This window comes from Apteryx mantelli, chromosome 4 (genome assembly GCF_036417845.1).
Source record: "Apteryx mantelli isolate bAptMan1 chromosome 4, bAptMan1.hap1, whole genome shotgun sequence".
NCBI lineage: Eukaryota > Metazoa > Chordata > Aves > Apterygiformes > Apterygidae > Apteryx > Apteryx mantelli.
In genome coordinates, this window is record NC_089981.1 from 62,593,614 (window position 1) to 62,619,547 (window position 25,934).

At 39.9% G+C, this 25,934-nt stretch overlaps 2 protein-coding genes across 10 annotated transcripts in view; one reads left to right on the forward strand and one right to left on the reverse strand.

Moving 5' to 3' along the window:
• The window catches only part of SLC25A21 (solute carrier family 25 member 21), a 265,493-nt gene extending 263,128 nt beyond the window's left edge, over positions 1 to 2,365 (reverse strand). Inside the window, exon 1 of the mRNA XM_067296757.1 lies at positions 2,265 to 2,365. Within this exon, the coding sequence (XP_067152858.1) occupies positions 2,265 to 2,331 (67 nt within the window). The 5' untranslated portion in view covers positions 2,332 to 2,365. The remainder of the gene's footprint in view (positions 1 to 2,264) is intronic.
• The window catches only part of MIPOL1 (mirror-image polydactyly 1), a 210,971-nt gene continuing 187,252 nt past the window's right edge, over positions 2,216 to 25,934 (forward strand). For 8 of the 9 annotated variants that reach the window (XR_010884185.1, XR_010884184.1, XM_067296753.1 and 5 more), the window contains exon 1: positions 7,032 to 7,132. The gene's annotated coding sequence lies outside the window, so the exon portion shown is untranslated. Of the gene's footprint in view, positions 2,290 to 7,031; positions 7,133 to 25,934 lie in introns of those variants that run through there. The other variant, XM_067296750.1, reaches the window with a different exon arrangement.

The following is a 25,934-nucleotide window of genomic DNA, read 5'->3' on the forward strand; positions in this document are numbered from 1 at the left end:
AAATGAAATGGGCTGCCTTCAGAGGCTGGAAAGATGGAGTGAATTTAATCCATTTGAATCACTAGAGGTACAGGCCCTTAGCTATAAGGAAACCTATCATTCTGCAAAACATCTTGATATCCCTTCAGGTATGACCTTCAACAGGCACTGCTAATAGAGTAGCCTTTCCTTTCTCTCCTAAGGAGAGAGCAGAACAGTACCAAGCAGAATTTAAGAAAGCTTCTAGAATTTCCAAGGCCACATAAGAACTACATGAGTAGTACACTGCAGTACACTAGAAGGCCCAGGGCAGTAGACCTCTGCTTCTGCTGTGAAATCTACATCAAAGCAGAAGGCCGAATAGAAAGAGATGTGTAAAGTCATGAGTATGCATAAAAAGGAAGTGCACAAATGTGTGTTCTCAGCTGGAAAGCATAGGAGTAGATTTAGTGGGCGAAAGGAATTAGTGGAAACGGAGTTCACGTATACAGCCATGGCCACATAGCACTGCTGCCCACAAGAGTTTTGCTTGTGCATAGTACACAGAAACATTACATAAGGGCAGTATCATTACGTAACCTTCATCATTTGAACAAAGTTAAACATAACTATTCCCTATAAATTCATAGGGAATAAACTGGAACAGAGCAAGTCACTGAAATATATTTCAAGAGCTTTAAAAAACAAAAGTTGACACCAAACTTTCCCTGTTTTTCTAACATTGCTGCTTATGCATTTCTGAGTCCCAATTCAGCAAGTGCCTTTGGAACAGTACATAGGCAAATACCTAATTAGAATAGAGGAATTTGGGCTGCCAAATTCTCCAAGCAGCAAGGGGAAGGGAGCAGTACAAAGTTCAGGAACTTAACTGATCGTGTACCCAAATTCTGAGCAGCTGCACTAAAGTCAGAGAGTTTTAACTTTCATGCTTCAAATTAATCCTACTAGAAGCCTTGTCCTGAAGCAAGGCACAAACCAGACACACCTAGCATTAAGTGAGTCAGGCCTGAGCATTAGTATATGTTCTGTTACCTCAATGTACATATTCAGAGCTATAGGCATGGGATAGCTACATTTTTTTCCCCCTCAGACTATTCTCCCTAGAATCACTGAATATATCATATATTCTATTGAAAGGGGCATAAAGTCCAGCTGTGGAAGATAGGAAGAAACACAGTCCCATAAGCAAGCAAAGTGTTCTTCAGATGTTACTCAAGTTTCATAAAATGGGCCATTGCTGGTTACCTGTTATCAGTGATCTAAACAGCATTTTATTTCCATATTTTTGTTTTACTTATATTTGACTAGATTGCCATATATTGATGAATTTTGGTAGGACTGTTGCTATGCAGGTGCCTAAAATGAAAGTCTGTGGTGCAAAGAATAAGCATATAACAAGGCTTGACCTACAAGAGCATCATCATGGCAAACAGAGCATTCTGACCCAAAAAGAGACACTTAAGAACAATTTAAAAAAAAAGTACTACAGGATTGAAGTGCTAGCAGAACACATACACTCCCACTGAAAGAGCAGTATTTCATCTAAATACTCCCAACGCTGTTTGTTAACCTAAAATATTTCAAGTATTTCCCTAAACAGGGACCAAAGAAATGAACTGGTAATACTTTCACTGCTGGGTAAACGAGTAAGGTTTTGACACTTGTAGCTCACAGTACAAATAACTTAAGGAATTAGTAACTACTGCATTCCTAAAACCATAAGAAAGTACATTTGCACTTTTGTGCTGTACACAACACCTTTCGTTTTCTCTATGGTATAGTGTCCAAGAAAAAGCACTACAGCAAGCACGTTTCAAAAATGGGCCCAAGTTTTCCGTGTGGCATAAGCACTCCGCTAGAGAATTACACGGGATCATAGTGAGCACACGAGTAAGAGACCCTGGACTAAGCTCGTATCCAGAAAGGAGCAACCGCCGCCTGTCGAAGACGCTGCCCAGGGGCCGCGAAGGCGATAACAGCCGCCGCCGCGCCGTATCAGCCGAGGGGCCGCAGGGCTGCGCCGGGGAGCGCCCGCGGGAGGCGGGGACGCCGCCCCCCCCCGGGCCGCTACGGGCGTTACTGGCGCGGCGCGGCCGGGCCCAAGCGGCGCGTCTGCCCCGCCGCCGGTCCGGGCCGCCCCGGCACCCCGCGGGCCGCCCCGGGGGAGCCCGGCCGCCCGGCGCCGCCCAGCGGGGGAGGAGCCGCGAGCGAGGCCGAGCCCCGCCGCCGCTTCTGCGCCGCCTCGCAGCCGCGGGCTCGGGGAGAGGGGGAAGGCGCCCACTTACCCGCCGAGCCTCCCGCGACGATTTGGTGAGAGGCCTCCTGCAGAAAGCCGCCGCGCCTCCCGGCCATGTTCTCCCGGGCCGCGGCCCGCCGCGCCGACAGCGGAGGGCGGGAGCGGAGGGCCTGCGCGGGGGCGGGAGCCGCGGTTATCTGCGCCGGGGCCGCGGCCCGCTGGGGAGGGCGGGGGCGCGCGGGCCGGGCACCGCGCTGGCGCAGCGCCGCGGCCCTTGTAGCCCGTGGCAGGGTCGGGCCTCGCAGCTGTGGCTGATCGCGGCGGGAAGGGGCCCCGTGGCCGGTTCCAGGCGGGAAGCTCGCAGCCTCCCGCCCTAGGAGGCAGCCCCTGCGAGGGGAGAGCTGTAGGAGCAGGCCCCACAAACCCCCTTGCTGCAGCAGGGAGGCAAAGCTTTAGTGACCTGACAGTGAATTGATGGGGGAAAGCCTGTCACCTCCTCCGACCTGTGCCGTTCAGACATCTTTTCTGGGCTTGTGCCATGCAGCACCCACTTCTGTGGCACTCCTGCCTCCCACCAGGGCGAAGACCCTGATAATACCCACATAAATTCTCTGGTATTCCTCTTCCAGGAAGCATTGGTGGTGCCACTGGGCTCACCTGCTCTCTTTCTGAAGCATACTGTTCTTTTAAAACCTTTGGACTTTGTTACCAGTTCTTCAGTGTTTAAAGGACACAGGTATTTCATCACAGAATGCTTGAGGTTGGAAGGAACCTCTGGAGATCATCTAATCCAACCCCCTTGCTCACGCAGGGTCACCTAGAGCAGGTTGCACAGTATCATGTCCAGATGGCTTTTGAATATCTCCAAGAATGGAGACCCACAACCTCTCTGGGCAACCTGTTCCAGTGCTCAGTTACCCTCACAGTCAAGAAAGTTTTTCCTCATTTTCAGACGGATCTTCCTGTGTTTCAGTTTGTGCCTGTTGCCTCTCATCCTATCACTGGGCACCACTGAAAAGAGTCTGGCCCCATCCTCTCTATACCCTCCCTTCAGATACTTATACACATTGATAAGATTCCCCCTCAGTTTTCTCCTCACCAGGCTGAACAGGCCCAGCTGTCTCAGCCGTTCCTCATATGAGAGCTGCTCCAGTCCCTTAATCATCTTAGCAGTCCTTCACTGGACTCGCTCCAGTAGCTCCATGTCTCTCTTGTATTGGGGAGCCCAGAACTGGACACAGTACTCCAGACACAGCCTCACCAGTGCTGAGTAGAGGGGGAGGATCACCTCCCTCGACCTGCTGGCAACGCTCTTCCTAATGTATCTCAGGATACCAAGGGCACATTGCTGGCTCATGGTCAACTTGTTGTCCACCAGGACTCCCAGATCCTTCTCAGCAGAGCTTGGAGAGTGCATATTACATGCATTATGCAGACCCATTGGCTTTATCTTAGTAAACTAAACAGTGCCAGGGCATGGTCTCAAGCACCGGGACACAATCAATCCCTCTGTTGATGGTCCCTGGCATTCTTTTGGCCTAGGTCAATGAAACACTTTTCCAGAAAATGCCCAGATACAGTCCAGGGCCATGGCATGGGCCAAAGGCTCTTCCCCAGAGGCAGTATGGAATGAGGCTACCCTGTTGACGGGGAAGGCGGTTTAGCCCTATGGATGCAAAACACACCAGGACATTTATTCTCAGGGCCAGAGAACAGGCAAAGGTCTATTCTAGGCTTTTGCTAGTACAGACAGAGTCTTTTTGCTTATATACAAGCTTGACAGCATTGGTTCTAGGGAGAAAACAGATACTGTCAATCTCAAGGACATCCTTGTTAGAGTTAAGGTGGATTTAATGAAATGGCTCTTGAATAAGGTACAACACCATTTGTTTGATTGGTCACATGGATAATTTGGGATTTAAAAGGTCTTTTTTTTCCTCTTGCTAGACAGTCAGTCCTACTGTGTTAACACAGACAAGGATATTCATTTGGAATCAGAAATCCTTCATATTATCTTCAAAGTGATGCTGAATACTGGGTGTGATTTTGGGCATCTTGAAATAGAGCTAGGAGGCTAGATTTGCTGGAAGCTTTTCAAAAGGGAAGGAAAACAAAGGTGATTTTGCCATCCTTATTTTTTAACTTCTCTTTCCTGAACCTTATCTATCCTGAAAAAAGACTGCTGTGTCCACACAACCAGGACATTTTTATGCTAAACTCATGTAATAGCATAGGTAATTTGTAACTAGGTGCATCTATGCATTCTTGCAAAACAGTTACCAAAGACAAATGTTAGTACAAAGTTCTTTCCCTAGTCCTTATGAATCACATTAAGTTAGATCTGTTTTTTATGCCCAATCAGTATGTTTATGTGCTCTTTTTCATGTCTGATAGGTATTTATTTGCAGTCTGCTCCATGCTAGTTTAGGCTTCCAGGTGTCCATTTGGAGATGGTCTTGGAGGCAGTGACTTTAAGGTAAAATCCTAGGAATAGTGAAACCATGGACATTTTGCTAAAATCAGGATTTTGTGATCCTGACTGTAGGAGTACATGTGGTATACCAGAGTTAAAGAAAATACCAACTGTTTTTCCTCATCCACCCTTCCTGGAAAGGTATCTTTAAGGTGCAAGAGAAATCTGCATTTATTCTAATAATACCACTTCTCTTCATCCAATAAAAGGGAAAAATTTGAGGAAAAATCCACTGTGAGGAAAGTGAAAGTACTCAAAAACCACTATGAAAGGGAAGATGCAAATTCCTAAAGTTAACTGGGATTAAAATGCCATTATTTATTTCATAAAGGTGGAATGCAGTGCAGCCAAAGAAAATTTGTTTCAGATACTGTTGTATAAGAGAGCATTTTCAAATCACAGCTCTCCAGGTTGGATGGAAAGAAATAAAGAGGTCACTGTTAGGCTGAGAGAGAGAAGCTGGAAGGAAATTAAGCAAAACAGTGAAAACTTACTAGAAACAAAATTAATCTCATTTAACTGTCCAGCTCATTCACTGGCAAAGAACCTTTTTTTCTGCAAACAAAAAGCAATGATTTTTAGATGAGCATTTCAAGAAAGAAAAGTCCTTCAAGAGGTTACAAGTGGGTTTGTGCATAAAGTTTTGAAACTACAGTGTTCTCATCCCCCAAGCAGGCCTTCTTTTTTTCTGGAAATCATTTGTCAAACCTTTTCAAACACATTTTCCTGTTTTGAGAACAAATTGCAGGTGACTTAGTACTTGAAAGCCAAGACTTGATAAAAAGTTTTTAGAAAAGTTTTTTCATGAAGTCACAATACCATTCTGAAATGTTAGTTGGCAAAGTGTGTTTTGTGATAGTTTAGCAACAAATTCTGCTAACTGAATAGAGATTCCAAGGCTGAAAGAAAATGTAGCCTTTGATTATTTAGAAGAAACATTAGAGAAAAATTAAGTTTTTATTCCTACTGTAATGTATGGGAACACAGACAATATTATATGCAAAACTGTTGACAAATTGTTAAAATACTGAGACTGTAATAGCAAAAAAAAAAAACCAATAACATTTGGGTATAACTTGAATGTTTTGCATGCATCAGCAAATAAACAGTAACTTGAACTCCTTGATTTATATAAAAGCAGTGTAGAAATATGGGAATACAGAGTGACTCCCTTAAACTAATAAACTTTGAATGTGCTGCCCTTTAAGTAATTAAAATCTCAACTTCAATGTTTCATTAACATTTGCATTAGTTCCCTTGGTTTTGCTCTTTGAGACTGCTGCTCAATAAATATAGCCATATCATCAAGTCTCCAGCGTTCTGTATTGTCAAAAAGCAGATGCTGACACATCAATACTTTTTTTGTTCCAGAGATGTAGGTCTCATTGTGCAATATTGCCTTTGATACAAATAGAAAATCTAGAATTAAGGTGGACTTGCAGTGGCAGTTCAACAGTAAAGAGAATTTGGAGATGATCATATGGTGAAGGAACTCACCATACATAATGTTTACATTAAAAAAGTTAACAGCATAATCTAAAATAGTATTCAAAGTGCATGGAATTTATATAGAGATGTGTTTACAGAATAGCATAACATTGCTCCTTAAAGGATAAGCTGTCTACTGTGGTGAGGAAGCTATTAAGTATAACTCACAGTATTCAAATCCCAAATCCATTCACTGCAACACAATTAAATTCTCATGCTGAAAGTCTCTTATATATTGCACATCACTCTATTCTCCACTTCTTCCCTACTGCCCGCAAAAGGTCAATGTTCACATTGCACAAGTTTCCTAAAGCACTTCCAGGCTTACTATCATTTTGATACGGTCTCTTCCCAAACCAATATGCATGGACCACTCCCTTAATAGCACTGGTTTGGCAGTATTTTTCACTCCCTTCGCACTTACTTAAATGCATTAGTAGGGAATTCTGTTTCAGGCCAGCCTGGGCAGCACGCCAGTACTAACCTTCCAGAAAGAGAACAACTTTCCCCACGCATGGGAAGCGCGTGCAGGAGAGCCGTCAGCTCCCGTGACCTATTTCGGTGATGCGTGCAGAAGCCTCCTTCCCGTCCTGCGGGACGACCCCCTAAAACACCCGAACGGCCCGCACGGCCCTTCCCTTCCTCCTGACTCCGCGCAGGCCGCCCGGGCCTCGCGATGGCGCGTCGCCCCCATAGCAGCCCGCCGGGCGGCGGCGCCGCCCCCCGCGCGGGCCGGGCGAGCCCCGAGCCAGCCCCCGCCGCCGCCCCGCCCCGCCTCGGGCCGCGGCCCCGCCACCGGCCCTTCGCCGCCGCTGCGCGCGCTCGGGGGCGGTGCGCCCGCCTCCTCCCGCCTGGCCGCGGCGGCAGGGCCCCCCCGCTCGCGGGCTTTGTTGTGGAAGCAGCGGCGCGGGACCGCCCGCACGCCCGGAGCGGGCCCGTGGGGGAGGAGCGCGCAGGTAACGGGCTGGCGGGGCGCTTCCCTCGGCGGCCGCGGCCCGGTGGGGCGAGGCCAGGACAGGCCGCGGCTGTCCCCCGGCGCGCGGGTTTGAGCTGGTCCCCAGCGGCGGGCGGGGGCCGCGCCGCGTGTCCCGCGCTCCGCGAAGACGACGCCTGCAGAGGGCCCCCCGCCCGCGGCGCCGCCCTGCGCGCCAGCAGTCCGTGCTGGCTCCCGGCCTCCCCTTGCTCCGGGGCTGTGCGCGAGCGGGCGCGTGGTCTGCGCCGCCGCGGGGCCGTTGCTGTAACGGACGGCTCGGCCGTTAACGGCTGTGCGGGTCGTGGTAGCTCAGCGCTGAAGGAGCTGCGCGAGCCCCCCGGAGCAGCCCCTTGGCAAGGTGGCCAGAGAGGCCGTGGTATCGTTGCCTGTCCCCCGGTGCGGGGCTCTGCTCCCCGGGAACCCAGGAACGGTCCGTGCCTCCCCGTACATACTATTTCATAACTAGAAAAATAAAGAAGCAAGTTGTGCGTGCAAAGGCCTTTGGTTTGAAGTCTGAAATGCTGTAACTTCGCTGAGGAGTTGAGAAATAAGGCAAGCCCTTCTAGGGAGGAAGAGCAGCACTGATAAAGGTTATGTGAAGAATCTGAAATGAAACCTTTCCTGAACAAATTCAGGAGGTCAGTGTTGGATCTTTAAAGTCATTTTAAAGTAGGCTGTGGGGGGTACTCAGAATAATTTTTAAAACCATTAAAAAGCTACCAAAATGAAGTTTGGAATCTCTGTGCTCTTTTAAGCCTTTATGATTTAAAAAAGGTTAAGAAGTCCCAATGCATTTTACACCTCAGCTTCTAATATAAGCAAGTTTCATACTTACCTGATTTCTTGGTGGTGTTGTGAATCTGTGGTCATAGTCCTTGTATGCTAAATGTGTATGAGAAAAAACCACATTTTCTCAGTATGAGCAGCTTAGAGGAGAAACATAAACTCAGTATGGGTACACACGCCTGTTTTATCTGAGTATACAGTTCAGATGCTTATAGAACAACAGTGATTGGGGGGATCTAGATACAACTTCAAGGATTTGAGGTGGTTTGAACTAGGTACTCTAGAGGTTTTCTGACCCTTAATTTGGGAACTGTAAGTGTCTAGCAGCAGCTGGGGTGGGGTTTTTTGCTTGTTTTTTGTGTTTTTTTTTAAATATGTCAGGAAGGATTTAACAGCAGAGTTCTATTAGAGTAGTCTTAAGTTACTATGGTTTAGTCATGGAAGACAAATCACTTAACTGTGGAGGTGCCATTGCTGGCTCAGCAAATTTCAGATTTGCAAATTCTGGAGGTTGTGAGAATATATCAGGGGAACACTGTGATATACTTGCCTTGTATTTGTATCTGTCCTTGAGCATCTGTTTTTGGCCATTGGGAAAATAAAACTTTGGTTCAATCTGAAGTCATCGTCCTTACACTTTGTTTCTTTAAATATTCAGTGGCACTAACTTTAATATTTTGTGATGCTTTGAAAGAGTTAAAACTAAGCCATAACTGTTAAAATGTTGTGTTATGTGGTAGTCCTGTTTTTTTTCTTTCTTAATTTTATTTAAATATGCAAAATTCAGTCTTTCACAACAAGGTCCTTTGGTTGTTTAAACAGATGAGTGAGACTGAACTGTATACACAAGTGAGGTACCGCAGGCGTGATGGTTAGGAACTCTTCTGCTCTTCACTGGTGCGGGGATCAGCACTGATTTCACTCTTGAAAGTGAAAGACTTGTCTTACCCTTCCAGTTAAGGAGAAGTTATTGCAGGTCTAGTTGCAATATAGAAAGTGGAGGGAGGGGCTGGGAAGTAAAAAATATGCACAGGACTTCAGAAAGTAGGGACAGCTGCTGCAGGTTTTTGGTGGGTGGGGGAGTTGTAAAGTTACGCAATCACTGCTGCTTCCCATCACTGGGAGCGATAGCACTATAGGGAGATTACAACAGGTTTAGAACTTCTGTCTCTGGTAAATCTGCCTGTGAAGAGAATATATGGTAGCAGAATATCCATTTTCTCTCCAGGACACTTCTTGGCTAATATTAGGTGTTTTGTCTATTTTTCTTGTAAATGTCCAGATTGACAGAACTCAAAAAAACTAGTAAATCACATAGTCAGATGTCGCAAAAGGAGTGATGCACTTCACTCATAAGAGGCAAGCAGCACTACATTTATTGCAGTAAGACGGCGACTTAACAAAGTTCAATCATAAATAAGAACAATTTAATGAGGTTCGATTAGCAAGGTTCACTCAGTTATTTACTGCATGAAGGACAGGGTCAGATGCATGTGCAACAGAGACCCTCCTGTTGAGTCACGAGGTTCAGACTGGACCCCCTTGCTTTCTAAACTCCTTCGGAGAAGAGCCTAGGTGCAGCTGGATCCAGTCCTAGTCTCAGACTTGGTCAACAGTTTATGTCTAAGGGATTATGTGCGCAATTAGTCAGAGATATAACTCAACAAAGTTTCACAAAGTTCGCAAAAGTTCAGCATGCTATTAGTCGCTTACCGAGGATCCGTTGCAAGTAAGGAATCTCTCAACCTCGAGGAGTAACCTTGAGAGGCGTCCCTGCTCAGGAGGAGGTTCTGCAGTGCAGCCCACTACCATGCAGGAGAGCCCAATGCACTCTGGGCTACCCCCTGTTTATGGGGGGGGAGATGATTGACTCATAGTCATATTTGCATGCTAGACGGGCCTTAGTTGGCGCATGCTCAACTAGCCCCTACATACATGCTGTTTACAGGGAGGTCAGGTTGAGGGGGAGAGAGCACATCAGTGGGGGGGAAAGGAGCACACCGTCACATCAGGAAAATTATATACTCTCTTATATTTAATAAAGGATTCCTTACTGTAGATCTTATATATACCCTTTGTGTAGTTATTAGTGGTGATATAGTTGTGATTTTAGCAAGTTCTTTATTTCTTGTTTCCCATTATGGTTTGTAATAGGAACTACTCTCTTCCATAGTAGTGGGTAGCAGATGAGATTTAAAAAAAATTCTGTCCCCAATTTTCACATGATAACTAATTGGGCTTCTTTGTTTGTTTGGATTCACCTCATTTGTCTTGCAGGTACTACTTTTCTGTACAAGTAACAGAAACATAACCACTTAAATAGAATGCCAACAAATGTCTGTCACAATGCAGTTTGTGTTGTTTAAGACTTTCTTCTGTATGTTGCTGAACATCAACTATCTGTGAAAATAGATTGTCTTATTTACTGTGCACCATTATACTTGGCTGAGCCTCATCAAAAGATATTGTCTGATTTATTTCTTCTTCTTTCTCTCTTTCCAGACAAGTTAAATCTCAGTGGTTCAGTTAATTATTGTGAAAGCTGAACTTTATATTGACCACCAAAACACTTGTGTAGCCTGTTTTTTTGTTTGTTTGTTTGTTTGCCAGAGCTCCTCTAGTATAGGCATATGAAAAGGAGATTATTGGATCAGGTGACCAGTGAGAGGATATCTGTATGCTTACTGTGAGTTGGGCATGGGATGCCTCTGTGGCTTATGTAGTGGGGGAGGGGATGAGTGACTGGGTAGTGACCATGGCCATGTGGCCTAGCCTCACAAAAAGATCCAACATCTGACTTCCCTCATTTGCATGAGGCAGACTGCCAGGTAATGTTTCTGTAACATAATGTGAAAAATGAAAACAAGTCACCCTGTAGGCAGGTAATTATGCCTTTTCAGGTAGAGGCAACTTTTAAAAGAAAGTAGTCCTATACATTGTTTTGAGACTTGTCAGTTCACTTCTGTACTTATCCTTCAGTATTTAAATGTTTACTCCTTAAGAATGAAGAGAATCCACTCAGAATCAGGGATGCAACTGACACTTCGTTGGTATGTGTCAACCTGTTAGGCTGCCCTGTCACAAAAAGAAGAGTCCTCTACTGATACGTAAGATATAGCTGTTTGTAGGGCATTGCTTTCAGGATATAAGTCATGATATCTCTCTCTCTCTCTCTCTCTCTCTCTTTCTCTCTCTCTCTTTCTTTTTTATTTTATTTTTTTTTATTTTTATTTTTTATTTTACAGTTTAAAAGAAAAAGGCAGGCAGAAAATCAGCAGAATCAGTGTTTGCTGTTTTTGTTGCAGAAATTTATTCCAGAAGTTCATGTAGGAAAAAGCCGTCTAATTCTGATGGTGGTTTGTGTATAGTTACAATTATCATTAAAATGCTGCTCTCAGTTTTAGCAGGGAATAAAATACTTGAGAATGATTCAAAATGCTATTTTTTTTTCCATATTGGAAAGAAGTCAAGCAGCATCTATGATACTGATTTGTGGTCTCTAGAATAGCAAACTGGGGGACAGATCCAGCTTGTCTTTAAGTGAATGGCAGAACTTCCATCAGTTGCAGCAACATGGGATTACGCTGTAGGTTTGGAAGAAGTAATTGGTAATGAGTTCAGTTTCTGGAGGGCACTAATTTTTTGCACCATGAAATCCATAGTAAATTGAGTTGAGGAGATCCACATAACATTCTGGTAGACAAATGTTATCCTTTCTGTTTTTTTATGTAAATCTGTTGAAGACGGAATTTGATCTTTGAGTTATATATTCATTTAAATAGTAATATTCCAGCTCTCCATGCTCTAATTTAAATGTTAAGTGAAAAATCTAATCTGCTTCAGTAGTGTAGTATTAGGACAAAGAAGGATTAAAATGTTTCGTTCTTGATTAGTTCTTTGGAAGAAGGGGGTGGCAGTTCCTTTCAGAATTCGTAGAGTGAGAGCATAGCATTTTCAGAGCAGTTCAGATACAAACACAGCTATGTTATGCTCTATTGTGAAAGAATTTAATGTGGAATCAGATTGGTGTACTTGAGGCAAACAGACTGAATTTTTAAGTCTTCTAAGAATGTACAGCTCTAGTAATTTATGTTGACTTGTATCTTAGCTTATGAATGTCCACCTGTAAAGAGGATATTTAATGCTGAAAAAGTTTCATGGTTGTATGTGTTTGTGTGTGTAAATATGTATGTTTGTGTGAGAATTAAACTATGTTATACTAGAGCAAGAATTTCAGTCAATTTAACAAGCAGTTCTAAGCTTAGATTGGCTTGATGAAAAAGTATAAAGCTTTCTGAAGCATGTTTGTTGGTATGCATGGAAATCAAAGGTATTAAAATACTTCTGTTGCAGAGCATATGCGCTGCTTAAATTATTGTCCCTTGTTTCAATTTTAAATGAATAAAGTTAAATACATGTATAAATCTTTGTATTGTGATCCTTAATTTTTGTTTTAGGTATCCTTGGCTTGTTTCCTTTGGGAGTAATGAGCTCTGCTTTAGATTTCAGTACCCTATTTCCAAATGCATATTTGATCCCCTTCCCTTTGCTAATTCTAATTTGTCAGCAGGTGAGAAAATGGAACCATTCTTGTTGCTTGAATATTATATCTGATAGGAAATAAAACTCTAGTTTACACTGGTATTGTTGGTTGTTTTCCCTATACATTATAGATTTAACTTCATGTTTAGAAGCTTAATTGACTGGCAAAAAGATAGGCTTATTTTAGCAGGAAAAAACATTGTTTCTAGATGAGTGTAGTTAGAGAATGAGACTGCTGAGAATACTCAGAAAATTATTCAAAGACATTCTGCAGTCTATTTTAGTACTATTGAAGGAAGTGATATAAAAAAGTACTTTTATTGAATTTTTTAAATATTTGTTTTCTCTCAACAGTTGTATTTAACTGTGGGCATAAATATTATATGAAATTATATATATTTTAAAATGAACAGCTAGTCCTGTGACCTCTGAGAGAGGTTAGATGGTGAAATGCAATGAAGGTATATATCATAATTCCATATCCCATCTGGATATTGTCATTCCTACTTGCTGTAGGATGTATATAATTTATGTAACTATAATCAAGTTATTAGTATTACTTTTACAAAGGCAAAATTCATCTTTTCTCAAGTACAGTTCTGAATTTCTAAATTCTTTGAATTACAGTTGGACTTGTTTTAGGATTCTGTTTTATAAGATGTGACGTCCTTGTGATTTGCATTCAAGTAACTAGAAATTTAAGGTTTTATTGGATTTTGCAGCATTAGGTGCTCAGTACGTAAGAATGTGTTAACTAGGTTATATGGGTTTTAGATACAAGCATGAGAAACATGTTTTTCATTATGTATATCTATGGTGTGTTTGTATGTACACGTGCAGGTACATTAATAGAGGCAATCTTCTGTTGCATCAGAATATTAGGACATGGCTTCCCTTATCAGAAGAGTTCAATGCAAGTGCTATGTGAACAATTTGTTCTTTGGTATCTTCTGTATAATGAAAGAAAAGGTGCTATAAGGCTTCCAGCAAAACTTCTAAGATATGTGGAAAGTTTTCTGCTGACTTTTAAAATAATGCAAATATTGCAGGTTTTAAAGTGACTAGAGGCCTAAAAAAAGCCACCTTTAAAAGTACTACTAAGTAACTGGCATTCTAGCTTTTTATTTTGGATGCATGTTCCTAGTTCAAATAACACACCACCATTTCTTTCTTCTTGTAGTGGAAAAAAGGGAAGAGAAGAACCCTCTTTTACCTATAGAGAAGATAAATCACAGCATTCTTTCTCTGTTTTGTATCACGAAGAAATAGTAGTAATTATGGCTAGAAACTTAGTTGAGCTACAGGAGCAGAATTAAGATACTGGCTACCAGAAACACTGTTGTGTATGTTCTTAACTTGCCCTCCTCTCTCTCTCTCAAAGACTTTTTGGTTCCTTCCCTTTTAACTTTTGAGGTCGCAAGACATACTTGTTCCTCATCATCGTTTTCTAAGCAGGGAGCAGCTGTGTTGCTCCACATTTTGTCTTCAAGGAAATTGAAGAAAAATTTACCTGCTAATCCCTGGCATCAAAGAAAGATTGTTCTGGTTGGCAGTAGGAACAGCTGCTTTCTTCATTGTCTTGGCCAGCAGTAGGAAAACCAAATAGAACTTTACCTTTGTTCTTCAGTATGTCTTATAACCCAGAAGGCCTGGCATACGGTGCTTTTAGAAAGCATAAGCATTTGACTGTTCTATTTTTACTGTTTATCCCTGAATGATATAGGGTAGAGTGTAGATTGAAAACACCTCCAAGTGCCACTATCTTTTGAGTTTTCCAAGATCTGCGTCATTCTCAAAAGCATATTTCTAAGACATTTGTTGGAAGCTTAGACAAATTTTCTCGGGCACTGATTTTTTTCTGTTAAAAAAAAAAAAAAGTTGTTTTCTTATGATGTAATTATGCAGTGCTTGTTTCTCCTTTTTAATTATGTTGAGGTAAGGAGTTATTCGTACAAATAGAACACAAAGCACTAGCTGCCAATACGGACTTTATATAAAAGATATTCTTCAAATTCTGAAGGTGAGAGACTGACTTTAGAGGGATTTGAATTTAGTTGTTCATGGAACATAAACCAGAATCTCAATGCTTCCTGTATGTCATCTAGAAACTAAAAAAATTCTGTGTACTTAAAACAGTGTAAAAATAACATATACATAGCTTGTATCCACTGGGCAGATGAGAACATGCTAGTAAAATTGTGCAGTTTTTGTTGAACAGCAGTTGAAATATACTTTACAAAGAGTAGTTTAAAGACTAGTGAAATAATCTCTCTGACAGAGCCATAAAAATGTTTTCTGATATTAATTTCCCTTATTACAAATACTATTAGATGAGTGATACAGGTAATAGCCATTCAGTTTTTTAGTGTCATTGAAGTAGAACAATCGAGTATTTAGATAATTTTAATCTATTTTCAAACACGTTAACTGACTTTTTCTGTTATTTATAATTTTTTTGCTATTTGTCAGTATACCATGAGCTTGCTGATAATGTCAACAGTTCAAGATAGGATAAAAATGCATCTTGAATTAGGTAAATATCTCAGTTCACATGCTCTGTAACTAAAGAAAAACAAACAGCATTTAATAAATTTACATTCTTGGCTCTGTTTGCAATATTTATTTTTATTAAACCACAAGAATCTTGAAGTTAAGCTTTTCTCTTTGCACCTGACTACATATGATGAAAAAGGATGTAGTTCCACACCTATATCCTTGTTAAGTGTAGCCTGTACGGATGTCATTGTTCCTTAAAGAGACATCAGCAATCCTATAGTTATTTTCAGCTGTATTTTAAAATACATTTTGATTAAAATTTAGGAAACAAAAAGGCCAACTTTAAGGATTAGATTTTGCTTTTCCCTCAAGTCTTAAGGGTGGTGGTAGGGGAAGCATTTTGTTCTTATTCTGTGATGTTATGCAGCTCTCCTATCTTCCACTGCAGTTCACTGTAGGATACTTGTCCACTTATCTCTTCAAGTAGCATTTTAAGGGGACAAGCAAAATTGGGAAAAGGTTGGATTAACTGGGCCACAAGTGGAACAGAGTGAGCTGCCTGGTATCCTTGTTCTTCCGTGTCCCCTCCACAGCTTTAGAGGATATTCTGTAATGCCTGTACTTTATTACTCCCCATTCCATTCCATTCCTGCTTCCTTGCTGCAACTGCCTGCTGGTTGTTTCCAGATGTTCCTGGTTAAATTTCTCTTATCTTTTCCTGCAGCCAGATGTACAGGTAGAGCAAGGGGTGTTAAGCATTTCCATGATTCCACTGCCCTGACCCCATTGTGCCTGTGCCTCCTACAGTACTGTACTCCACTTAGCTGGCTTAAACTTGATGTTGATTGGCAGAGGTGAGGGGGGAGATCTTAAAGAGTTGTGGAGCTCCCTGTCCTTTTCCTACACCTTGTCTTACCTTGTGCCAAATCTTCAAGTTAGCTGCTGACCTTATTAGAGATGTCTTGCAGAACAGAATTGGGGTGTCTGGTGGGCCATTTGGTTGGCCCTTACTACCTGGATGTGATTACTAGCTGTGGGGACACTGCTTTCTTAGCTGTTGCTACACAGTAACTGTAGTAAGCTTGTTTAAAAGTAGTTTAAGTAACTATGGGAGCTTCTGTTTAGAAGCAGTAGCACCGCTTCTGCCTTCTGCTGTGGACCCTGTTCTGTGGCATGATCTCATGCTAAATGTGGTTGGTTGATGAGCACGGAGGAACCTGTAGAAGAAAAAGATATTGCAGTATTTTGCTGCCATGTGTGACATGAAGGCAGAGTGAAGTGAATAAGGCAAGAGTTAAATGGCTGAATTTCATAAATGCTGCATGTAATATGACAGCAGTAGCCAAATTAATCTTTAAAGTTAGAAATACCATAGCTACATGAGCTGCAGCTGCTACAGTGTGGGCATACCCTTGATAACAACCATTGAACCACTGAACCACTTCTGTATGTTTGAGGAATTCATTTTTCTGAGGAAAATGAGGATCACCTGTAATTAATGCACTGTGTGCAAATAATGTACAGTTAATTTCCATACATTTTTTTCTGAGTTATCTGCATTTGCATATTTGCTTGCTTTAAGGAGGAACAATAAAGCTTTGCAACTGGATCAGGAGTGTATAGTGTTTTGATTCTTTTAGGGATTTTTTCTAGGGGAAAAAATGGTGGTTCTTTAGGTCTGTTTTTTTGAGATATATTTTGAGAATACTGGAGAATAATAAAAGACTTCCTGTTCAGATAATTGTTTCCATCTAGCCTGTGTGCGTATGTATATATTTGACTGCTTTCTTCTGAAGCAGTGGTGTGGAAATGTGAAATAGCTGTTGAGAATTTTTGGTTTTTTTTCCGACGGGCTTTTATCATGGGTGTTCCTTGTCGCTAACCGCTAGATGGAGCCCTGTGCCAGCAGCGATCCTGTTAAACAGTGCGTAGTGAGAGTACCTGCCTCCTCTGTCCCCGAAGAGCAAGAAAGGAAAAGAGCTGTTAAACGTATTATCTGTAATGTGTTTAATTTATACGTAATAGTTGAATATGTTTTTAAAATTAATGTTTTAATATTGAATGCACAAATTAAGCCAGTGACCCTCTGTTAAGATGCTGAGGTATTCCCCTCCTCCCCTCCCCCTGTGTTCATCAGGGCAGGCGATCTGGTGAAGTATATTGATCTGTTTTAGAATGTTGCTAATGTGGTAGCTTGCCTGAGGAGGTTGATGCATAATGCATTTTCCCTTTTGAGTTAATTTTTGGGTCAACTGCTAGTTATTAGAGAAATCTGGACTGAAAGCATTGAAAACAGTGAGTGTGGGAAGCTCTTAAACTTACAAAGCAGAAGAATGTGCTTTTAAAACTTAAGTTTTGGGGTTTGGTTTTGTATTTTTGTTTTTTTCACTAATGTTAACTGTACATACTAATCCTTTTGAAACTATATTTTTGAATATTGAAAACTGTTGAATGACACAGTTCCTAAAGTCAAAATCAGCGGTAGCTAATCTTACACATTCAAAATTTGCATGGTGTAAGTCCACACTATCATCCAGACATTGTGATATGCAGTTCAACTAATTGATAGTGGTAGTGGACTTGATTTGTTGACAAATCCCTGTGGGTCGTTTGTAAAACTATTAAGAATGTCAAAATAATGCAAGTTGTTTACAACTTCTTCAGAATCAGTTTACCTGATGAGTTTTTAACATGTAGACTAGTTATTACTCTCTCCAGAGTGAGAATAGTTGCTAAATAGCAAGGTACTAATTTTGTCTGAAAACATGATGATACAGTTCTATTTATTATTAAAGGGAGAGAGGAGGATAATGTTTTTTAAAAGGAGAGGGAGTAAATCTTTTTTTTTTTTTTACTGTAAGTAAGCATATATTTATTTGAAAAATCTGGCAGATTGGGACTATTCTGTTATTGTAACATATACACAATTGTTGTATAACGAATACACTGCATTTCTTATTTGAAGTTCCAAGTGACTTATGTTTGCATTTCAAACAATGGGAAGGGTGTGAGCCCCAATTGTTCTTGCTCTGACTAATAGCTTTGTGCAGTGACACTCTTGTGCAGTACCTCATATCCCAAAAGTAAAATTAAGTCATTCCCAAAGATTGAAAATCTGGCTGATGAGTATATACGATTTCTAAATTGCAGTCTGAAATAACTTTTGGAAATGTGTTTCTGCGTTGCTGTTCATTATATGCATGAAACTTATTCTGACATCAGGGAAAGGGGTTAAACGTAAGATTGTGAAAGCATATGTCAAAAAAATTATTGAGTTACAGTTCTGCTGAAATGGTGGTTTTTGGTTTGTTTTATCTGTTTTGATGGTTAATAGCCACTTTTGCTTATGGTTTGCAAAAATGAAGTTATGGGATCTTTTTTAACATGACACACTAGCAAGCTGTGGTAGAGCACTAACATCACTCAAAAGTAGGGATCTGTTGCTCTTTGGAGAGTGAACTCCAGACAGCATTTCAAGCTACAACTATTTCTGTGCATTTAAAAAACAATTTCTTCTAGAATCTATTATGAAAAGCATTCTGTAAATTTCTAAAAGCATGTTTGACACTGGAAGCTTAGTTGCATGTGCATCTTAAAATTACTTGGATATAAAAATTGATATAAATATGATCTACTTATGCCAGTGTCAATTATGGTCATTTTAAAATAATTTTTTGGAAGTAATTTGACTTCTGTGCAGCAATTGGTCATTGCATTGAAATTTCATGTTCAGATGAAGTTTCAGGGTGTAGCTTTGGCATTAACAATATATGTTAAGCCATCTTTGGTGTGTTTTAGGATAATCATGCTTTTCTTTGTTGTTCTAAGCCAGCTTTAGAGTGGTCATGTTTTTATGTTCTTTGAATTTTTATTTAATCACTGAAACTAAAATTTGCAGAAACGTTCATTTTTGTCTCTTTATACTTCCTCTGGCTAAGTATCTATGCTTTGAGTATTAATATAATACTCTGGTTTATTTTATAAAGAATAAGTAATACTCTGAGTACATGCTAGTGTTTCTGATTTAGTTTAGTTATGCCTTTACTAACACTGGTAGTTTGAGAATTATAGTTTTAAGATCCTTCTAGGAGAATCAGTTAGAAGCAGTTGCCATATTATGCAAATAAAGTTTGTATTACATGCTGTTGTCTTGTTAGAGCTTGGGTTCTAATGAGGTGGGTTTCTGTCAGACATTGAAGTTACCTCTGATTTCTCTATGTATCTGCCATCAATAAATGCTAGGGAAAATGGAGACAGTTAGAAGGTAGCCTTATCCTGACAATGTTTTTTTCTGAAGCACTTGATGTTTTTCAAATACACAGTTCGCCTAAAGGAAACAGTATAGTCAGTCTTATCAGACCACTGTTTTAAAATGTTTGATGTGTTCTGAAGTCCATCCATGAAACAGATGAGCAATGTGTTTTTAAGTAGAGTGAAAAAAGAACACAGAAGCATGGGAAAAAATTGAGTTAGGGTTAAAAGCTATTACAAGCTTGCAGTTTTGAGGAGAAAAGAGATCAGATATCTGGGCAAAACACCTAGTATTGGAAAACCCCAAACTAACCCTGACAGAGTGATTAGAATTCTGCCATGAAAGATGATCTTGCAGTGTAGGCTTTCATTTGTAGTGTGGATAGAAATCACACTAATTCTAGAGAATACACAGGAAAAACTAACGTGCTGGAGGAAAGGGGTTAGATAGAAGAGCAGAGAAATGTCAACTCTCTCAACCTCCTCTCTCCCTAACTGAAAAATAAAAGTGTGTTTATTGCAGCAATGAATGGTGGAAAAACACTAGAAGTTCAAATGTCCAGCAATAGCTGTTATCCTTTTTTCAAACATCAGCAAAATATATATAAACATGATGGTGGTACCAAGGATATTGCCCAGGACAACACAATGGTAGAAGCAAATACTATCTGCCTGAAACAAAATGAAATGTGTGCTATTTGGACAAGTGTAAAAGCCAATGTGGTGCCAGAAGCAGTGATACTAGCACAAAAATAAAAGCTCTGGAAGAGTATAAAGATTTGGTTTGAGTGCTTATATAATAATCTTACGCCCTTCAAGGCAATGATGTAAATTTAAATGTATTATATGTTAAGTTTCAGTTCATGTTATTGTTAAAGGAGCATTTTCTTTGAGGGAGAGGGAACTTAACTGTTTGAGAAAAAGTCTGAGTAAACAGGAAAACTTTCAGTAAAATACAAGATAGAGGTGAAAAGCCAGATGGTCCTGAAAATGACATTCTAAGGACAGTTTACACTTAGCAAAACAAGAGCTTGATATCTCTTATGAGACATGAAATGAGTGAAAGTATTAACAGGATGGGTGTGCTTATTGGTTATGAAAAGGTGTGGGGAAAAAAATACAAAACTTCGTTAAACTTGTTGGCCTTAAAATGTGTGTGTGTATGGGGGGGTTGTTTCTTTTTTTTTTTTCTTTTTTTTAAAGAATTGTGCCTGCCAGTATAGGGAGAACCCCATGAAAAGATGGCTGATGACAAGCATTTTTCTATGAATTGATGCATCAGTAGAATTAGGCAGTTGCTGAAGAAAGTTGAGACCATGTCTGTGTGTGCAGCATATGTTATGTATCAACACTGATTCTTTTGAGAGCCATTTAGATCATATGTAGTGCATGAAACATTTAGCAGGGAAATGCAAGAAATGTTTAATAGCAGAGGTTGTAGCAAGGTCTGCTATTTTGACATAGCGAAGACAGTAGAAATGTATGACTAGGAATTGTGAGAAGTTTTGGGAAGAACCAGAGCTTCTAGACTAAATCTGAACAAAGAGATTCCATTTCATGGAGTAACAGGTCTAGGAAATGAAAATGGGGTGTTATAGGGTATAGAAATAGGCTTTGTTAAGATTGAGACAGCTGCCACAATGTGTGGTATGTCGTGACAGGCAAGGGAGAGGTAAAAATGTTTCATTGGTTTAATGAGCTGTGAAGGAAAGTGTAGGCTTACTGTAACTACCAGAATTTATTACAGTGTCTATGCAAAGATGCATAGCAATGGACATGAGCTGCAAATTTCAGTAAAGATGGAGAAACTGAAGTGATTACTGAAGAATTCCCTATCTTGAAGAACTATGGTAGGAGGCGTCCATCATACTGTGTTTTTTTGTTGTTGTTTTTTTAACTATAGTCATTTTACAGCAACACAATCAGAAATGCATTCTAGTAGCTTGCTCATGGTGGGCAAAAACAAAAATTGCTCGAGAGGGTACCATCCCTGAGTGATGTGGAAAAGAGATAATATGCGCCAGTTAGCTTATGGACCATTAACATGTTCTTCTGGTGGAATTCTGGATACCCTAATATCCAGAATTGTCTTTTGCTCCAAAAGGTCTCAGGTGGTAACCAAAACAGTTTAATTTCAAATTATGATATAAGCAGAATTAATAGATTTTTCTCTTGACCGCTCAGGGCACCTCAAAGACCTACTGATGATGCCTTTAAAATAAACTGAGATTTCATTTCTAGTTGTTGTTGTTGTTAACCTGTTGCATTAAGTGGGGAAGGAAGTTATGGGAACCAAGTCCTTTAAAGAACTCGTGCAAAACACAACAAATTATGTTGTGCAGAGACTTGTGATCTGCTATATTGATCAGCTGTAACACAGCAGTTGGCTGAAAAAGCCCTGAGGTCTGAGTGGTTTCTGAATCCAAATGGGGGTGGGGGAGGAGGAACACCTAGACAATTGCAGTCTTGCATGCAGGAGTATTTTGAGGTCCTTGAGCTTTTTATGGCTTAAATATGTGTCTTAGCTGTAGGACTTCCGAGTCCTCCATCTTAATATCTCTTTGGTTAGCCATTGCAGTTTGACATATGAAAAACTAGTGTTTGGAAAGATTCAGTCTTTTTCTATTACACTTTAAAAGGTGGAAGTTAAGGAAGGAGAACACTAGCATCAGCACCTGAGATTACTAGTACGTACATTTCTTCAGTCATTGCACGTGATTGGGTTTCTGTCAATTTCAAAACTGTAACAGTCACTGGAAAAATAGCCATATTTACAGTTATTTTTAAACCAAAAGTAAATGTTACACAAACCTTAGTTTTAATACCTGAGAAAACGGCTGTTGGGCTCAATAGTAGATTCAGTAGATCTTGATGCTTTTCTAGTATTCTTTCCAAGGGAATCTCTAATGCTGTGGGAAGCAGTTCAGTGCGTGTGGTTTGTTTGTTTGTTTTTTAATTAAATTCATTGTGTGATGTGGAGGCTTTCATAGAAGAATATTGGTATTAGTCCTTTTCCCCTGCACTTTAACAGTACAGAATGTGGTTCGCTTCTTGTCCTAGACTGGGAAGTGCTCCTGTTCAAAAGTACTCTGTTTCACTATGATGGTACGTCTGTCCCAGTAGCAGATTCCGGTGAGCCATAGTGGAAGTAAATGCCACTACAGAAATGTATAACTAGGAAATGTTCATAGTCCATACTGATAATTTCATTGTTGTCTTAATGAGGCTACAGCTACTGTTGTAAATACAAGAATGTTGCTCCCATCTCAGATGTACTGGTATGGATAAGCATTCCCGAATGTAGTACCACGTACTTTAGAACAGGGCTAAGCTTTAATATTCAAAGTTTAATAGTCATTCAGACACACAAGCGCACTAGATTTAGTACAAAGCATGTTTCAAAACTTCAGTTCTTCTGTACTGGCAATAAAATACATGCATTATATACTTATAATCTGGCCCATGCCTAGAAACATGTCTGATACTGACATTTATGAGGTAAACAATATGGACTATGCTGTTCTTCCAAAGGTGTGATATGAAATTTTAGTTGTATGTAAGTCAGCCATCTAAGAGGGAAATTCATTCAATAGCTAAAAAATTTTAAATTGTATACACGTGTGACATACAACCATTTCTAAAATTAGAATGAATTTAATGATGGTTTGATTCTTGTTCCCCTTTAGCAGCATGTTATACAAACTGGGGAGTTACTGTGCTTGCTTCCCTGTTTAGCTTTGTAAATGTACTGTGGTTCAAACTGACATTACCACTACTGTTCCAGCAATGACCAGTTTTGTGAGTTCTCTATATATAAGGTGCAGATTCCAGATGAAAAAAAAAAAACAACCTTTTTTTACTGTTTTTACTTGTTTGTAGGATAATTTTGGATCATTGCCTCCGAAAGGAGATGGTGATGAGTCTCAGTAATTCCTTCAGCAACTATTTACAGTCTATTACAGGAAGGATATTCTGATTTAAGACCAACTCTTTTCCTGACAAAGTTTTTTTTACTGCTTGTATGGTTTTTAAAATAGCATAAGTCTCCTCCCACATGAGATTTTTATTTATTTTAGATTGTTTGTATAACAGTGTGTGTGTGTGTATATGAGTGTATTTAAAATTAAATGCATGCATATATTAGTATTTTAAACTTTGCTTTCTAGGATCTGGGCAGATTAAAATTTGAGTTAGTGGATTTTAATCTATCTCTAGCTATCTGTTGCAGTATAGTTTCACTGTAGGACTTTCATTAAACAGTTCTTAATTTGTAAAAGCTATTGGAGAACATCTATTTTTTGAATAAAATCTGCTGATAATATGAAAAAAAAACTACTATAAATGTTTTCCTGTGTCAATTAAGAATGTATCTAGCTGCTTTGATAATGGATAAACAATTTGATATTTTCATATATGAAACTGTCTGTAAGAATAGGTCTTGGATAATCTGCTTTAATCAGTTTTTTGCTCATATTTTACAACTTTATAGTTAATTTGGGAAGAAAGAATAATCGCTTTTGTTGTATACATTGGGGGACTGGATGTAATTTAATTGCAGAAGTATAGTGTCAGCATGAATTAAGCAAATGAATGGCTATTTTATTATTTTATTTAGATGGCAATAGTTTGAGTAGGTCATTTGTCTTAATAGATTAGCCAGATTTCATTGGGAGAACCCTTAGTATGTTTAAGGCAATGGGGAAAAAACCTGCTTTCAGTACATCCTAGCAGAGATCCTGTTTAAAACAAATGACAGCCTGTCACGTTCAGTAACATATCAGTCATCAGATTTATTCTAATGCCTTAAGCTGAACATTTCATTCAAGTTTGTAGCTTGTCTTGTCAAGATACCAAGAGCTTCATAGCTTTTCTGTCAAGCGTAGAGTTGCACCAGCAGTTCACAGATAAATACCAAGCTGCAAAAATACTGTTTGTTTTCTTTAACCTATTATTCAGTTAACTACAGTGTTCTTTCATATTATTTTCTCCCCATGCATTTATCACAAGCTATTCAAGGGACTGCTTCCTAAACATGCCTCATCCTGACCCATGCCCATTCCAGACCCAGGGACACTCATTTTGGGGTGTGCTGTTTTTACTTATAGCAGACTAGACCACCATGGTTATGACATTCCTACCTTAGTGACAAAGGCCAAGTGACCAGCTTCGTTTGCTGCAAACATGAAGGAATTCTGCTGTTAGCGTACTTGAAGCACTAGTGTAACCAGTTGTCTTGTTTTATGCAGAATAACAGTGATCCTGGAGTTCTGCTTGCCGTGTATGCAAAGTTGCAACTTTGCTATCAGCCCACACAGCTATGTTATTCTTCGTATTTATTCATCAAAATCTCTTTGGGATTTTTTTAATGCTGTACTGTGCATATTTGTGTATATATGGCATGGCTGAATTGACGTCCTTGGTTTTGTTTTCCAAACTTGGCTCAGATCTGCCTCCTTGGATAAGAGAACTTTCTCATGGTCTTCTCTTCTCCTGGGCCTTTTGCTTTACTTAAAATAAAGCTTTTGCATAAATGGTAGCGTTTGCATCAAAAGTGCTTGAGCCAGCATGGTAGTGAGAACTTGACTTGAGACACCTGACTTTCTTTGAAATCAACACATGTATGTATAGAGTAGTAGAACACAGGGAATGGTTAGTTGAAGACATGTTAGCTAATGCTTGCTCTAAAAAAAGAGAGGAAACTGTTAGATTGGTCCATTTGTATGACTTATATTTAAGCCCCAAACAATGCCCGATGAAGTGATTTTCATGAACCACTGAAAAACTCGTGTCCAGTTTAGACTAATCTCTATGCCAAACTGCTAATGCTGTGGCATTCAATTTAAAGTTGTGCCTCTCTTTTAATAATGGGAAAAAATGGGAAACAACTCCCTGATTGTCCTTTTCAATAATAATAAAAATCTAAGCTGCCTGTTAATAGTTTTCCAGAGTCACCAACTTCAGAATTCTACTCTGAAAGGGAGAGGATGGGATGAAGTACTGAACAAAGCACTTGATAATACAATTGTATGAGCATTTTTAAATGTGAGTTGCGATATACTTAGTATACTATTATAGATCTTTCTCAGTCAGCTTGGGAAGTTGGTGTACTTTCATCAAAGTATTTACAAGTTTATTTTACTAGATTTTTTAGCACTATTATATTAGCAATACATGAAAAGTTTGGAAGAGATATGTCTTCATAATGTTGAAATTGTAAGCCAGAATCTGCCAACAGATGATTTCTTCTGACCCTTCCAGTTGCTTCTCACATAAATGAACATTTTGGGATTTCATTCACCTTTTGAAATCTTATGTACTCTTTTGCTGATATCGGTATACTAGAGATAAGGCTTATGTCACTGATGAATACAACTTCCAGAAGCAAGGAATCTCTAAAAAGAGTCATCACAAGTTTTTAACTGACTTTGCTGTAACTTGTTATTCCTTCTAACGTCTGTTTCTTTTCTGTCATTTACATGCAGTGTTACATATTCTCTTCTAATCTGATGTTTTTCTTTGTTATAAAATCCTATTATTTCTTTATACTGTATTTTGGTCTGCTAAAGGGGAAATGTATTCTTTTAACAGGCTTATTCCTTGAAAAGGTATTCTGAGAGAATATATTCTACATGTCTAAAAATCAACTGTGGGGTGAAACCCTAGATAAAATTAAAGCCTGAGTATATAAAAACTGATTGTTAAAGTGTCAA